At 37.5% G+C, this 17,594-nt stretch overlaps 2 protein-coding genes across 2 annotated transcripts; one reads left to right on the forward strand and one right to left on the reverse strand.

Moving 5' to 3' along the window:
• Positions 1-623: 623 nt before the first annotated feature.
• LOC138927358 (uncharacterized) lies at positions 624-1,001 on the reverse strand. The gene has a single exon (XM_070282693.1). It carries the CDS (start codon positions 999-1,001, stop codon positions 624-626), a length of 378 nt encoding a protein of 125 aa, XP_070138794.1.
• A 5,981-nt stretch (positions 1,002-6,982) lies between these two features.
• Positions 6,983-10,347, forward strand: ORY (Occludin-Related Y). The gene is made up of 6 exons (XM_070282694.1): positions 6,983-7,017; positions 7,115-7,155; positions 7,607-7,785; positions 9,219-9,862; positions 9,917-10,055; positions 10,276-10,347. Exons 1-6 carry the CDS (start codon positions 6,983-6,985, stop codon positions 10,330-10,332), a joined length of 1,095 nt encoding a protein of 364 aa, XP_070138795.1. The 3' UTR covers positions 10,333-10,347.
• The last annotated feature ends 7,247 nt before the right edge of the window (positions 10,348-17,594 follow it).

Consider the following 17,594-nt stretch of genomic DNA (forward strand, 5'->3'; position numbering starts at 1 on the left):
ATACGCTACCTCAAGATGTATTGCGCTTGTAGAGAGGCAGGTGAAGAGCACGCCTTATCGTTTCTATGAACTGCGTCTGACCCGCTCCATCAGAGGCCCAAAGTAGTCCACACCCGAGTAGCTGAAGGGTCTATGAAAGGCTGTTTCTCTTGGATAGGGAAGTTCCGCCATGCGCGGCGGTTAAGCGCCGCCTTTCGGTTCTTGCATTGTTGGCAGGAGCGTCGTATCCGAAAAAGGGTAGATGTCACCTTTGGTATCCAAAATTTTTGTCGTAATTCGTTGACTACCATCTCGTGGTTAGCATGCATACGTACGACCGTACGACCACAGAAGACTCTCTGCGACCCTGGTATCTTCTTGTGATGGCTGATTTTCGATGTCTGATCGTTGAAGAACCTTGGTCTTCCACCGCCTCATACACCATACCGTTCTCGCGGTACTCCATACCAGACGGGTCCAGGTTAAAAACCGCTCAGAGTTTATGAGGGTCGCGCGTCCTACATCTGTGAATCCGTCACATACGCCGATGAATTGCGCCTTTAATTCCATTCCTGATTCGACGCCTTCTACCGCCTCTTTCAGCGGCAAGAATTGCATATCTTGGCAAAGAAATGTCGGCCCGTTCAACCAACGACTTTCTCGGCCACGTTCTCGGAGGAAGGTACCCAGCGCCAGTCGACGCTAGTACCGTCTAAAATCTGGAATGCTACAAATTTCTTGTACTTCCTCTGGTCCGATAACGACCAACTTAACACGGTCCCCGAGTCGGTCCAGAATGTCCGTGTGCTCAGCTTCGCGCCAAGTGAGAGCTCCAGAGTTTGAGCTAACCGCGCTCCAAGCACTGCTCCCATGAATTTAAGCATTGGTATGGGTGTCGGTCTTAGAGGGGCTACCTTGGTTTTGCTGCCCAGTAGACTGCAGTGGATACCTGCCTCATTTTGAAATCTTATATAACTTACGGCGGCAAATCCATTCTCGCTTGCGTCCACGAAGGTGTGCATTTCCACTTTTGAATCCATCAGCGTGGCTTCATGTGGCTTCTTGGGATGGTCATTTCTCAACGTCCGGGATATACCGAAGACATGGCCATAATGTTAATCATTACATTTAATCCATTCTGCCTCTGGTATAGCGTCATCCCAGGTACATCCACTTCGCCATATTTCCTGAAATATTATTTTCGCATACATCACGTAGAAGGATATTAACCCATAAAGGATCATATATAGACATCAACACACTGAGAAACTCTCGTTTGGTGGGTCGTTGCCTTCCTTGGAGAAGTTCTCTATGGCGATATCGTGGGGATACACGGTAGCGGATGAGATCATCTGTCGTGTCCCACCACATACCCAGCACCTTCTCGGTCTGTCCATCCGTTGTTTCGTCTAGTTTCACTAGCGTGGGTGCTCCTTCGCCGAGTGCGCTTAATACTTCTCTGGAATTCGATACCCAGTTTCGAATGAGGAATCCGCCCTGAAGATTTATGTAGTGGACCCAACGCGCGAGGCTTATGTGTTCTTCCGCCGTGTCGACGCTGTCCAGCATGTCGTCTACATAGTGATTCTCGAGTATGCACTTTACAGCGCGTGGGTATTCCTTCTTAAACGACTCTGCATTTCTGTTCTTCACGTACTGGGCACAGCTGGGGAAGCAACTAGCTCCAAACGTCATTACCTGCATGGAGTAGTTCTCTCTCCGTTGTATGTATGGGTCTATAAATACAAAGCGTTGGTATCTCTGATCTTCTGTGTGTATCCTGACCTGATGAAATATCTCGGCGATATCGCCGCCGATAGTACTGCTCCAACTTGGAGGCTTTCTTCGTAGCGCAAACATTTTGCACCTCCATCGAGAAGTCAACCAGCATTTCAAGCTTATTCTCCCTCTCTTGAGGAAGTTGTTTAATCATTGTCACCAACATGTCAATGATAATTTCGGGACGCTCAAATCGCATTCTCAACGTGGCGATTATCTGCGGAACACATTCCGCATGCAGTAATAGGCTTTAAACTGCTTTCATGGCTGGTTCTTCCAACGCATGCCAAAGCCGCATAAGATTCTCGGCATCCGTGAATCCGCATAGCTCCGTCGTCTGTTCATACGTTGCGATAGCCTCTCCTTTGGGAGCCCATGAGCGCCTTTCGCCTATGTTAAAGTTGGTCCGCCTCCAACAACCTTTGGTCCGTCTGCAGGTCCTGCGTTTTCTTCGGGGCCTCGTTGACGTCAATAGTTCCAAACCTCATCTGGTCGCCACCTGAGTTACGTGGTAGTTGTCCCCAGCCGGTCAGGCTGGTCAGCTTTTCCGTTCTGATCAACGTCGAGTTCTGTGCATGAACATCTACGTCACACTCTGTACAGATCCATCCTACGCCGCTATCCTCTAGAGCCGCACACTTAGGATGGCACATGCTCGTCCTTCATCTTAATTCTATGTTCTCACTTTTCGTCTGCTTCCCTCGAGTGTCAAACAGAAAAGAAAGCTAAGGCACATGGTTCAACACTGGCCATCTACAAAAATTTTAAAACCGAGCTTTCAAAGAGACTTGTTTTTAACGTGGAAAATGTCCAAAGGTGTAATCCTCAAAGCGAATCTTTGCCGAATATGCTTTTTTAATTGAAAAATCTAAATCTGAAGCTTTAGGTTCAAGAATCTTTTAATGTAAAATATATTCAAAAACTTATTTCCGCCTTCAGAAATAGTGTCCGCTGAATAAGCGAAAAGGCAACGTCTGCAAACTACGACTACGATTACTTCCCAGTCGTTAAATGTAATGCGCGATTCGCTCCTCAGCTTTTCAAGATCTAGTTCAGCCAGCTCCCTAAGCGCAACCTTAAACTCAAATAAAAAAATTTCTAATTCTTCCAGCCGAACGCTTTGCTTTTCATCTCTCTGCAATGATGACAAGGAAAAACGCCAACCGAAACGAAAAACCAAAAAACGCCATTTGACGTAAAAACGCCATCCTCTGGGAAAATGATTTCATGGATTCCCAGAACGGATTCGTCCTTCTACGTTTAATTCGTCTTTCCACACCTAAGCTTTACAAACTTAATTTGGTTTGTAAGTATTAATTGTCCAGTATTAATTTGCAGTGCGTGTACCAATGTGCATCTACTATAAGAGTAAAATAATGGTGAATGCTCGGCAAAACGCCAGTCCAAATAACGGATAATTGTTATCTAAAAATTATTCGCCAATGTTAGATGTGCAAATTATTTTGTTGAAAACCGAGAATATAGTGAGTTTATAAAGGTCGAAAAAAACAGAAAATAATTAATGAATATAGGGTGAAAAATGAAAAAAAAGAATCCTGAATCTAAAAAATAGTCTCAGTCTTAGTCAGCCGATCGTTATGAAACTTGGTAGGTCGGATTAAATGACAAAAAATAAAATAAGTACTAAGTTTCAGATTTCTATCTTCAAAAACACGAAAGTTGGGTTATTTTCGATCGTTCAGTTATATGGCAGCTATAGGATATAGTCGTCCGATTCTTATGAATCCTTATAAAATTCGGCATGTCGTACTCTTTTGTCAAAAATAGCTTTCGTGTAATATTTGAACTTCAGTAAATTTAAACACGACCTTAACTTTACACTTTATTTAGTTGAGGGGTTACATTTAGCAACCAAGTCCCTGTGTGGTTTCTGGTTTACTTTATGGCAAATATATAAGGTCGTAAGATGAGCAATACGAACTTAAAACCATGCTCGATTAAATTAAATAAAAATAAAATTGATAAACCATAACCATTAAATTGATTCAATTTTGATTCCATTTTTATTTCAACAAGAAAGGAAAGCTAACTTTGGGCGGAGCCAAAGTTGATATACCCTTGCAGTAAAAACCGGATATATAACGCAAACATCGGATATAGTTGGCCGATACTTATGCAGATATCATAATAAAACCAATTAATTACAATAAAATATTTCAAAAAAAGTCCCAAGCTTCTATCTTCTAAAATACCAAAGTTGGTATTTCTACCAAAAACCATTTCCGATCGTTATGAAATTCGTTATGAAGTTATGAAATGGTAGGTTGGATTAACTGACCAAAAATGGAATCTGTACTAAGTTCCAGCTTTCTATCTTTAAAAACACAAAAGTAATACCATTTCCGATCAATCAGTTATACGGCAGCTATAGGATATAGTCGGCCGATCCGGCCGTTCCGACTTATATACTGCGTGCAAAGAAAAGAAGGGTGTGTGCCAAGTTTCAAGTCGATAGCATTACAACTGAGAGACTAGTTTGCGTAGAAACAGACATACGGACATGCACATATCAACTCAGTAGGTTATCCTGATCAAGAATATACTATATATATACTTTATACCCTCGTCTTCCTACGTTTAATTCGTCTTTCCACACCAAAACTTTACAAACTTAATTTGGTTTCCAGTATTAATTTGCAGGGCGTGTACCAATGTGCATCTACTATACGAGTATAACAATGGTAAATGCTCGGCAAAACGCCTTTCCAAATACCGGCTAAATTGTTATCTGAAATTTATTGCACAGCCTAAATTTTTTTTCGCGGTTTTTCAGAATTTGGAAATGGTTTGTGCATCAATAAGAGCATCAGCTAGCATTCCTGTATTCATCATAAAGCTTAGTGGCCCAGACGACCGAAGAAACGATTTGTTAGTACGTATTAAGCTATTTGTAATTTGTTAAGCTAGGAGAAGTAAGTAAGAAAATGTAAAATTCTATATTTTAAATTAGAATTAAAGAAAGTTAGTGCGAATATTAAAAAATTCTTTTGTACGGATTCTATGCGGTCCTTATGTACTCCATATTGGGGACTCCAGACACATGAACCGTACTCCAATCAGCATTACGGGAACAGCGAATCTCATTTACCACGCGTGGAGACAATCGATCGATACCAGGAATGGTTTCGATTGATACTTCCAGCGAGGGGTGATATGGATCCTCTGGGGTTGAGGTGGGAAAAGCTCTGGAGAGAGCGGTACCATCAGGATCAGATAAAAAACATAAGTCTCAAAGCCGACCTAACGAATTTCTAACATGGTTAATCTAACCTAGGGACATGTCAAACATGCCCGCGGTGAAGTCACGGTGAGTGATAAGTGACAAAGATGGTGAGTTCTCGACGTTGGACCAGTTTAGTTATGGTGTATTAAATAGCGGACAAATGCTGCCAATATGTGGGCGGTTCAGACGAAGGCGGTAATGTATAAGGATTTCTCGGACAAAATGATTTTAATGATTTTAACTCTTGTGATTTCACCTCTTCAGAAGCAAGAGTGGAGTCTACCGAAATGAGGACTCCACACCCCTTTCGCTGAGGTCGATCCCTTCTAAAAATGGTGTACTTACTTGGAAAAATTTCGGAGTTAAAAATCTCAGGCTTGAACAAAGTTTCTGTAAAGGCTAAAATATGGGATGCAAAGAAAGAACTATCAGAATATAGTTTGGGGAGTTTGCCTCATAAGAGCCCAAGTATTCTGATATGTAAATGTAATTGACGATAATAGTTTTTTGGGTTAGTGGACGAAGAAGAGGTGGAAGGTTGGTCAGTGGTTCTGATATCGGGAAGTTTAACTCCCACTGGTTTTATAACAGTTTTTTTCACAGTTCTTCGACGAAAATATCTCCTGCCAAAAACTGGGTGAACCAATCGTCTTGAACATCAGCGCGGGCACACGAATCTTGAAAAAAGAAGTGCGATGAAAAAAGATTACTTCTTAGAAGAACGAATTTCTAGCATGGTTAATCTGACCTAGGGACATGTCAAACCGCGGTGAAGTCATGCCCGCGGTGAAGTCATGGTGAGTGATAAGTGACAAAGATGGTGAGTTATCGACGTTAGACCACTTAATTCTGGGATATTTAAGTCGCCCACCGCTACAAGTTGGTCACGATCCGTCATAAGATTGAAGACGTGTCGAATAGCGGATAAATGCTGCCAATATAAAGGCGGTTCAGGCGGTGTAATGTATAAAGATTTCACGGACATAGTGATTTTAACGCAAATAAATTCTATGTCACCAAACTCTTGGGATTTCACCTCTTCAGAAGCAAGAGTAGAGTCTACCGAAATGAGGTCGATCCGGTCTAAAAGTGGTGTACTTACTTGGAAAAACTTCGGAGCTTAAGATCTCCGGCTTTAACAAGTTTCTGAAAAGGCTATAATGTGGGATGCAAAGAAAGAACTATCAGAATATAGTTTAGGGAGTTTGCTACGGAGCCCCCTAGTGTTCTGATTGGTAAGTGTTAGTGACGAAACTAGGGTTGGGTTGGGTTATTGGCCAAAGAAGAAGTGTAGGGTTGGTCAGTGGTTCCGATATTGGGAAGTCTCACTCCCACTGGTTTTTTAACTTTTTTCTTTACGGAACTAGGCTGATGTTCTTGGACGAAAAGATTCTCTGGCCAAAAACTGGAACAAATCGTCTTGAACATCAACACAAATCTTGAAAGAAGACGTGCGCCGTGTATAATTATATTTAAATTTAGTAATGTCCTCCACCTTTATATCGGCTTTAGTTTTGGCTTTGATATAAGCCGAGATATTAATCTCTGAGGTATCAGGGGCAAGCCGAGAAACAAATATATGTTTCGATGGAGGAATCACCTGTAAGGGATTTGGTGTCGCAAGTACGAGAACTGCAGCATCAGTCGGTCGGTGCCGGTGGTCCGGACTGTGGAATACCCTTTTGGGTGACTCTAATGGGGGTTTCGTTCCCTATTGCTCATTTTCCCTGAGAAATTCGGACGAATTGTTCTCTGCATTCGGACGATAAGAGCGGCTGCATTAATGTCGGCTGAGCAGGCTGAGGCGGATCAGAAACAGCGGATTTCTTACGCTAAGGGGACACATTTCACAGAGCTGGTCATTGTTTTTACGAAAACCAGTGATCAGCTCATTAAATCCATTTTTGGTGTTTCTCATGAACGTCCTCATTTCGCCTTGCACAATTTTCACAACAATAATGTATACCAGACCAACGGGAAATGGCATCCGAAACTGAGGCAGTGAAGGCAATGAAGTAAGTTTTCATTGTTTTCATATACGGCGAAATCTTTAATTTCCTCTACAATGTACCTTACCTTTATATCTAAATCTCGAATACTTGTTACTATTAGGTGGTTGATCTTTTTGATGAGTCCCATTTGGTTCATCCTGGGTAGATAGTGATGTGTTAATTTTTCCTTGCATTGCTCCCATGTATGTTGTCGGCGTGTTTATGTTAAACACTCTTCTGGATTGTCATTGTATTTTGGTGTTGTGATGACAGAAGTGATGACAATAGTATAACTCGCGCGAAGCGATTCGGTTAAAGTTAAAACTGAAGCTTCCCCCGAATTCGATTCTCAAATAAGTATAGTAAACACCGGTTTACAGCAATATTTATCATTAACGCAGTGCGCTCAAAAAAAAAAAAAACACGACCGTTTGTTAAAGAAGAAGTGATAGAAGTCTTCAATAGGCTTCTAGAAGCTTCAGCTCCGCAAATTCCTTAGTCGAGCCTTACTTTCTTCACTAGTCTCACTGCATTCGCATCATAATTTAATCAACTATTAAATCTATAGTTAAATAATATTTTTATAAAAAACATTATATATTATTTATTTCAGATCAAATATCGCTGAAAACCAATCAAGTGAACGATCTTACCGAAAAATTACATGAAAAACAAAGAGAAGTTCACAACTTCAAAAAACAATTGGAATCTGTTCATTCGGAAAAAATGATGTTGCAACGGAACTTGGAAAACACAACACAAGAAAGAGATAATTTTCGAATTCTACAATCCGTAAGAATTTTTTTTGAATACTAAAAGCTCTTGCAAAAAAATTCCAAATTTTTTGAAAAATTTCCCATGGAGTGAAGGAGAAATCTCCGATCCTATATAATATATTTGTATAAATGGTTGGGATCACCTATTGGAACCATATAAAACCATATTAGTCTGTCTGAAGTTATGCTGTCTGTCAGTTATGCTATCGACTTAAAACATTGTAGTATAAAAGTAGTAGTATAAAAGTAGTGCACTTAGTATAAAAGTTACCCATCTATCGTAAATGGATTGGAAAGGTCTTAAAATTATAGGAGAATTCTCATGGCTCTCATCTATCAAGTCGGATCTGCCGGCTTTATATGACATTTGCAAACTGCCAACTGCACAGTGGTCCGGCTTGTATGGGGAGAGCGTCCAAAAATACTTCTAGTTGAGGTAGGAACTTGAAACTTGGCACAAAATTTTGTTATATTTATCCTAGCCAGATCGGACAATTATATCATATATATGCTGTTGCAGGAATTCGAAGATAGATGATAATTGTTTATTGTTTTCTTCATTTATAACAGGGCAGAAAGGGCTAACAGTGGTACAGTCGGTAACCACTCTTTCACTCCAAGCAGTGAAAGCACTTTAAGTTCCTAGTAAAGTAATGGTTCATAATAATTCATTCAGTAATTCAGTAATTCATAATAAATCTTAAATCTTAATATTTTTTCACTTCTCGTCCGCTTCCCTCCAGTGTCAAATAGAAAAGAAAGCTTAGGCACATGGTTACCGGCTGAGTTAACAGAGATTCAACACCAGCTTAAACTATCGGTTCTGCAACTTCACCGTTGCCGGATGCCGCGGGAGCAGTTTTGATATCTATCGTAACAGATGCAATAAAACTGATTAATCGGAAATGATATAACTTTGGTGTTTTTAGAGTTCGAGAGTTCGGATTTTTATTAATGCTATTTTTAGCAGAATAATAAGATATACTTAATTTCATAAGGATCGGCGCGATATCGTATAGCTGGCAGCGGAACGGAACCTTTGAGCGGAGCCAAAGTTAATGTACCTTGAGCTTAGATCGGATATATGTTGCAAATATTAGATATAGTTGGATTCTTTCTTAGAGATTTTTCTTAGCGATTCTTAGAGATTTTTATGAAAAAACCAATTAATTAAAATGAAAATAGTTCCAAGCTTCCATCTTAAAAAAATACCAAAGATGGGTCATTTCCAGCTATACCAGCTATATAATATAGTCGTCCGATCCCGCCCTTTACGGCTCATATACGCCTTTCAAAAAAAAAATGGGTTTGTGGCAAGTCTAACAAGCCCTTTTGTTAGCTTCAATTTAATAGTTTCTGGATGAATTTTATGCATTCGGACCAGTGTCCACTTTTGCAAATTTAGAGGGTATATAAACGTACTTTTATGAACTTATTTTTCATTCTTAGAAATCTGGTCATCAAATTCAGCAACTTACAACCGAAATTAGTGCCAATGAAGTAAAAATTAACTCGTTAAATTTAAAAATTGAACATCTTAATAATTATATAAAAGAGTTACAATCCGAACTAAAAAACAAAGAAAATTTAGTTGCTGGGTTGCGCAAGGACATGAGGGAAATGAAAACAAAAAACGAAATGCTCGCTAAAACTATATCTAATGATGAACTAAAGTTTATGAAAATGGGTCATGAATTGGAGGAAATGAGAAAGGAAAGAAATCTTGTTGGCTTGCAAATGGTACGAAGAAATGATGAAATTGTAGTTATTAAAGAAAAGTTGCAAATCGCTCAAAATGCTTTAGACAATGGCACAACACAATACAATCAACGTGTTGAGGATATAAGACTACTAAAAAAGGAAATTTCTAACCTTCATACTGAAAGTGAATGCTTAAAGCATGCAATTAAAAGCACGGCTGATATGAGAAAAGAAATTGTTCGTCTCCAAAGGTCTCTAAATCAAGAACGAATACGTATACGAGCTTTAACAGAAGATGCCAAAACTCCAACGGGAGTGCATCGATGGCGTATATTAAAAGGAGAAGATCCAAAAAAATTTGAGCTTCTAGAAAAACTACAAGTCCTTCAAAAGTCAGCAATCATATAAAATGTTTTAATTATTTTTACATTTTTTAATTATTTCAGGCGCGCATTAAAGCAGTCCATTGAAAACTCGAATACAAAGAACAAGTTAGCTGAAGCTCAGAGGACTAATGAGACCCTCAAAAGGATGTTATCCCACATGCCTACAGTTGAAATAAAACACAAATTAGTTGTGCAACAGGTAAAACATATGACAAATATTGTTAGCAGTCATACGATATTTATGAAAGCTTTATAACATTCGGCAGGCCGATTGGTATGCATTTTTCTTTGCTTGCTTTTTTATTTTGCTTGTTCTTTGTGCAAAACATACTCTGCTTAAAATATTCGTAATCATAATACTAATACAACAATAATGATTATATCAGTAAAAGAAACATATTTGATTTATATTTCCCCAGAGTATTCAAGACGATAGCTCTCAAGTAAACTGTTTGGTTCTTTCACCCAATTATTAACCATTTATTGAAAAAAAAATTTAGACTACGGATCAAGGTTGTGGTGTCTGGCAGTCGTTGCAAGAAAACCAACTTTTTTGTTGTTTTTTAACAAACTGGGACTTGTGAATTAATTTTAAAATTTTACTGGAGAAAACTTCAAACTTTTATACATTTCAAAATCTAGCTCTGCTTCTTTTTCTCTGAACTTTTTCTTTGCATTTCTTTGTTTCTGAGGTATCTTTTTATATATCTCACTACCTAAAAGACAGCAATGTCTTTTAGCTGTATCAATCGTATTATTAAGTTTTATTTCATTCGTACAGTGGCAAAATAAAGATTCTGTTAGGTCCTCTAACAATAAAGGTCCTGATTTTTCAACGACAATTAATTAAAAACGTTATAAAAATGTTTATTTTGCTGCCTAAGAAATCGGATATGAAAGCAGAGAGACGCCAGATTAGGATACGTGCGCAAAGATACTAGGAAAGAGAGTGCTGTCCCGACATTCACCCCAGAGTTTTGGCTTTATCAGGGCAACTTCGAATCGTTTTTTAACCTTTTGATCGTTTTTGGCTCCGAAAATGTTGGTTGCTTTTTTTAGACCAAATATGTTGAAGCTTTCGGCGGGTACATATAAACCGCTTCAAGTCTTGCAGAAATAACATTGTGGACAGATCCCTTGCAAGCTCCAGATGGACGGCTTTGGTTTTGGCTTTGGCTTTGGTAACTTTTACTGGAGCACTTCCGGCTTATAATAAAAAGGCCCTGGGAGACGCCAACTCTTTGCTCCGGGAGATCAACCATAATTTATTTATTTATATATTTTAACAATTATATGTTATTCTAGATTATTATAACTGAGAGTTAGGATAATTAAGCTAAAAAAAATTCTATAATTTTCGATTTAATTACATCTAGGGATAGTTCAAGGGATAATAAATGGGACAATGAGTTGTAATTTTTAAAAATAACGCGAAATGGATCGAGTTCAGAAAAATTAGATCTAGAAATTGGTAACCAAAAAACCCGGAGGGATCTAGCTAATCTATTAGGAACAAAAAAAATATAAATTTTTATTTATTAATAAAGAAGTAATTTTGAGTCCACCTGCTCAAGAATAAGAACATAAAGTAGCATAACCCCACCACAATTACGGAGCTTATTTAATGGAGGTAGTTTAAACTGGCAACGATACGACCTTTGATGAACAACGTATTCCACGCCCCTGGTTTTATTGACTGTCAATTATATATTTTCATTGAACAGGAAATCCGAGGTAAAGATCCATGGATTCCATGGAATCCAAGGGCAAAGTATCTGCAAGCTATTTACTCTGCTCAAAGTCCCGAGTTGCCCCTTTAAAGACTGTTACGGTGCCGATGCTGGAGTTGTTGGGAGCCGAGTGGTTGGCTCGACTTATGTCGGAAGTAGCACAGCTTAAGCACCACTACCTACGATGGAAAGAATTTTGGCTGGTGAGATTTTGCTGAGGCTCCGTCTTGGATTCGAGAAAAACCCTCTCGGTATAGTATTTTCGCCAATGGTGTTTCGACCATTCAGACCATGTTATTTATAAATAAATTAACAATGATCTGTTTTTCTGAATTATTATAACTAAAAATTAGAACAATTAAGCTAAAAGAGATCGTGTTCAGCAAAATTAGACCTTGAGACCTTGAATTGGTAACCAAAGAGGTTGGATGGATCTAGTTGAACCAAGTTGATCATGAACTAATTTTGAGACCACCTGTCCAAGGTGAATGCTATGATGTTATGCACGTGAAGTAGCATAACTCCAGCACAAGTACGGCACTCTTTTAATGGAGATAGGTTTAATAGCAGTAACCGGCAGTTTAAATTTTTTAATGAAAATAACAGAATCTGCATTTTGATATATGCAATTCTCCTTTGATGAACAAAGTGTTTCGGACTCATCAAATTCATCAAGGATCATCAAATTCTTTTGACCGACTTTTGAAAAAGCTAGCACACCCCATGGCTTTATTAACTGTTAACTTATTGTCAAAAAGGACTCCAACATCGCCAAGTCACTGCGATTGAACCTCATAACCTTACACTTCAAACAGTAAAAAAAAATTGTTTAAACACCACAAGAAGACTTCGCAAGAGTCGATGAAGAAAATAGTCTGAGAAAGAAAGACATAAATTGACATCATCATAAATGTAGGAGCATAGTTTATAACACTACGTCACAAACAGAAGAGAAACGCTTGTGGGACCCCAGATGAAACGTTTATAATCTATGCTCTAATGTTTTTAAACTATACCTCGCAAATAACTGTTTACCGATTGCTGGGGTCTCAAAATAAGTGTTGTTCAATGAGGCTTTGATCAAAAAGTCTGAGAACAACCGTTTGCTTTGTTCGTATATAAATTTTCTACTAACTAACACATCGGCGCATTGAAAACAGAATCGAGGAATTGAAATTGAAATTTGGAAGCCAAAACACTTTTACGCCGTCGCACTATGGCGCCAACGACCACTTTTTGTTGCCGAAATAAATATCGCGAAAACGAAACGAGATATTTCGGTTTGTTTTTGGATATTTCGAAAGTCCCAGATCATTGGGATGTGACGGGAATTATTTATATTTATGTATAAACCTACGCTTACCTAGAGTTATTTACCTTTTGCACATACACTGAGAACAATTTCTCGGGCCACACTGAATTTTTAATTCCATAATGTAAATAATATATTCATCCTTCATCATTACATCCAAACAAAACTAACAAAAGCTACAATTTCATTTAAATGATTTAATTGGTGACTAACGGATACTTATGAATTTTATATTTTTATCATTTTTCTAATACCCACATTTAAAATTTTATTTTCACCTTCATATTGATATTTACTATTACCAAATTTTATTATATTACATTTATATATAAACTTTTATTTTATAAATTTTACATATATGTTTACCTCTCGTATAATTAGTCTATTTTTATACCAACAAACATTTAGGAATAATATCAACAACCACATTGGTCTTAGCCAAATTTTTGTTTTAGTTTTATTTTTGAATTTATACTTCTCTCCTCGCTCTCTCTTTCTAACTCTATCTGTTTCGCCTCGATTTGATTCTTCCGTTGTCCCGGTTTAGTATCTAGCTATCTATCTTGTCGACAGCACGCTCAATTCTGGACTTTATTTTATATTAAAATGTAGCAGTGTTAGGATTAGTATGAAGCAAGACCTCCATCCGCAAAGCCGACGAGCTAGAGCCGGACTCTATAGCGTGCCCTCGTAAGTACAAAAAAAAAAGCGCAAAAGACCGTTACACGCTACAGACCACAGCTCTGGGAATGTCGACAAATTGTGGCTTCGTGCTTTAACGGGCGTTTAAGCTAATTGACCGCATATCAATTATGGAATTGAAATGTGTGAAAATGTCAGTCAAGGCAGCGAGGGCTTCTCTGTCAAAAGCAACAGCAACAAAGCAATAATTCTCTGTCATTATGCAATAATTTCAAAGGCCCCTCGGAGGAGCGATCGATTCCCGCCATTGAGATCGATTTCAGCTGCATCCGGTATAGGGAAGACGGGGCCATGCCTTGCCCTGGTCAGTGGTCAGATATATTAAATATATTACACAGTGCGACAAAAATAAAAAAAATAGGAGGAACTTTTGAAGAGACCTAGTAGGAATTGTTCATTAAGTCGAATATAGTATAAAACCGTGTTTGAAATTTTTCTAACACCCTCAAAATCTTTTTTTTTAGAAAAAACGGTTTTTCGGGACTTTTTTGCTCTTAAAAATTCCTAAACGCGTAATAACGCGATTTTTAATTTTTCCCAAAACAAGTCAGTGCAATTTTACTAGCGCTCCGGAGTAAAAGTGTGTGAAAGAAAGGAATAGGCGGAATGGAAGGGCACACTATTGCTCCGGAACGCCAGCATGATTGGACTGACTTGTTTTGGGAAAAGCGTTATAACTTCAACAATTTTCATAATTTCGTAATGAAACTGGTCTCGTTTTATTCAGAATTGATGAGACAATATTGATATGTATCAAAAATGATACCATTTCTTGGAAGTTCCGAAAAAGTCCGAAAAAAAGTCCGTCAAAGTCCGAAAAACAAGACAAAAATTCAAAAATGTCAGTTTCAGTTTCTTGCGTAAAAATTTTATCCTTTTTGTTGAAATAAATTCAAGATCTAATTTTTTTTTTCAAAAGCTCCAACATTTAACTATTGAAAAACGAAAAAAGTTTTAAAATCGGCTTAAAATTACGCGTTTAGGAAAATTTAAGAGCAAAAAACTCCCGAAAAACCGTTTTTTCCAAATAAATCAAGATTTCAAACATGGTTTTATACCGGTGGTCGGCACCCCAAAACATTGATATGATTTAAACGAATTAGTGTTAGTAACGAATAGCAGAAAGTAGGCTGTGAGAATGACGTTTCACACATTTATACTGGGTGTGTGTGGCAGAGCTCGGGCAGAGAAATTTCCTATACCCTCGGGATAGGGCCGTGCCGACCACTGTTTTATACTATATTCGACCTAATGAAAATTTCCTACTTCGAAAGTTCCAAATCACTGTCGCACTGTGTTATCTATAATCAATTTAAGATCCTTACTTGCTCGTTTAAAATTGGTTCCATTGTCTAAATATAATTCTATTGGAAAACCACGACGGCAACCGAACTGACGAAAGACATGCTTAAATGCGTTGCAAGACAAGTCTTCTGCTATTTCTAGATGAACAGCCCGGGTGGCCATACAAGTAAAAATTACCCTATATCGTTTTACATGACTCCTGTTTACCAACACCTCGATGGGACCAAAATAATCTAAACCAATTTTTAAAAAAGCTCTTTCGGTTGGTTCAATTCTACATTTTGAAAGTTGTCCTATTAAAGCAGTCTGTGGTTTGGCACGCCTATATTTACAAAATTGGCAATTACGAATTATTTTCTTGACCGAATTTCTACATTTTGTTATCCAGTATTTCATTCGCAAATTGGAAATGACGGTTTCGGTACAAATATGACAGTTTTGTTGATGATGGAAATTGAAAAAAAGTGTAACTATTGGGTAGTCATTACTCAGAAGAATCGGATTTTTAGCGTTCATGTCGTACTCATCATCATTTAAATTGTCCAATCTACTTACCTTTCAATCTAAGTAATCAATCAGTGGATAACTGCAGTTATCACTGATAATATCACTTTTTATCAAGTTTTAATAATTAATAATTTTTAAGTAACTTTTTTTTTTAATATCAAGTTTTTATCACTTTCTTGCAGGAGACATTTATGTCAGGGTCGGATGAAAGGTCAATATGTATTTTTTATTTAGGATGATATATATATGTGAGTGTATATTGGATTGTGGATTTACGTTCCCACCAACATATACATGCATACACGGATATGACGCAAGAAATCAGCCGATTGCCTATTTACTCCCTACTGTAGACTCTAAGCGTTACCTTTTCTTTCGAGTCTTCTGATTGGTTTTCCCGATTCATTAACCGGAAAAATGTGTGGAAAATTGGGGTGGTTCTCATGCGTTAACTCATGTACATGTATTGATGATACCAATACATTCAAATACAAGTACCTGTTTTCCGTTTTCGAGGATCAATAGGTTTTGAGGCTTATGCTAAGAATCAAATTTTTAGTATAAATCTTGCCTTGCCGGTTAAAGCAATTTTTACGCTTTTTCTTTTTTACAAAAAATAAAAAACAAAAACCTAAAAACATAAAAATAAAGTCGAAAGTTGCATGTGACTTGTGCTCTAAAATTATTAGTTTGAATGAGTTTATAACTCATTATGAGCGATATGAACGACCGCGAAATGCCTTCTAGGAGATGAAAAAGAAATCTCAGGCCAACGGTTTGGCGAAAGTTTTGTATTGTTCGCGAACAACGGTGTCCAAAAAACAGGATGAAAATCAACAACCAAAAATCCAAGGAATCAGAATCCAAGGAACTACTGCAAAACATAGTATATTCAACGTATCATCAGCTTTAAAACGGATGGCTGGTGTGCCCAAGGAAACTAGCCCTCAAAAGGGGCAACCCATGGATTTTGAAGATCAGCCATCCACATCAAAAAGGGCTAGACTAGACCGCACAATTGCTGAGACGAATTTTTGTCCCGATTGTAAGCAAAATTATGCTTTAGTTGAGGAAAGAATTCATTTACATTCTCCAAATCATAGAGCAGCATTAAGGAAACTTGTGTGGCAAAATGCTAACACATTTTCTATAACACAAAGTGATTCTTTTAACACAAAAAAGTATAAAGAATACAGATTAAAAAGAATTTTACAATGGATGTAAAAATAATCTTTTTATTTATCTTTTATTTTTAAAATATGGGCTAAGCGAATTAAGAGCTATAAAAGAGCGTCTACCAGTTAATGGAAAATATGTATAACCAACTGAAGAAGCTGATAAGATGCAAGAAGAAACAAAACATTTCTCAACAAACTCTAAAGCAATTTACGTCAGCTCATATAACGACATCGAATACATTTTAAATGACGATAACGAAATGTTAATTGCAAAAGCCGATGAATTCCAGGAGAGGGATTCTGGATGGGCTATTAAGCATTTTACATTTTATGAAATACAAATATTAAAGCTAGAGCAGCTTCCTGGTTCAGGATAGGTTGAAGCACCTAAGAGCATAAGAAAAAGAAATGCTCTCATAAACGTTAAAAATAATGACATTTATTGTTTTAAGTGGTGCATTTTGGCTCACATAGCATATATGAAACACATACAAAATCAATTTTGATACATCAGCGCAAAAAAAAATCAGCTCGCGAAAAACTGCCCAGAACTTCATTTTATGGAATTTTGGATATTAGCCAAACCATTATGAAATATGATCAAAAAAGATTAAACATTTCGAGTTTCCCAAATAGAGTTTCCCCTTACAAAGGATGGAATAAAGCTGTTCGAGAAAAATAACTCAAATTACAGCATAAACGTATATGAAATTTATGATGGTCGCATAGAAGGTCCTTCAATTAGGACTAAAGAAGTTAAAAGCAACCATATTGATATATTGGGTATAGAAAATCCTAAAGAAAATTGTTTGCATTATGCATACATAACAAGTATAAAAACATTGTGTAAATCACAAGTAAATAACTCAAATTCGGAACGATACTTTTGTAGAAATTGCCTACAATTTTATTGCACCACAAAAAAGAACCCACATATTAAGGAGTGCGGTCAAGTGGCTGCACTATACCCCTAACGAACACAAAAACCAAATTTGAGAATTTTT

This window comes from Drosophila bipectinata, unplaced genomic scaffold (assembly GCF_030179905.1).
Source record: "Drosophila bipectinata strain 14024-0381.07 unplaced genomic scaffold, DbipHiC1v2 scaffold_226, whole genome shotgun sequence".
In the NCBI taxonomy this organism is placed as follows: Eukaryota; Metazoa; Arthropoda; class Insecta; order Diptera; family Drosophilidae; genus Drosophila; species Drosophila bipectinata.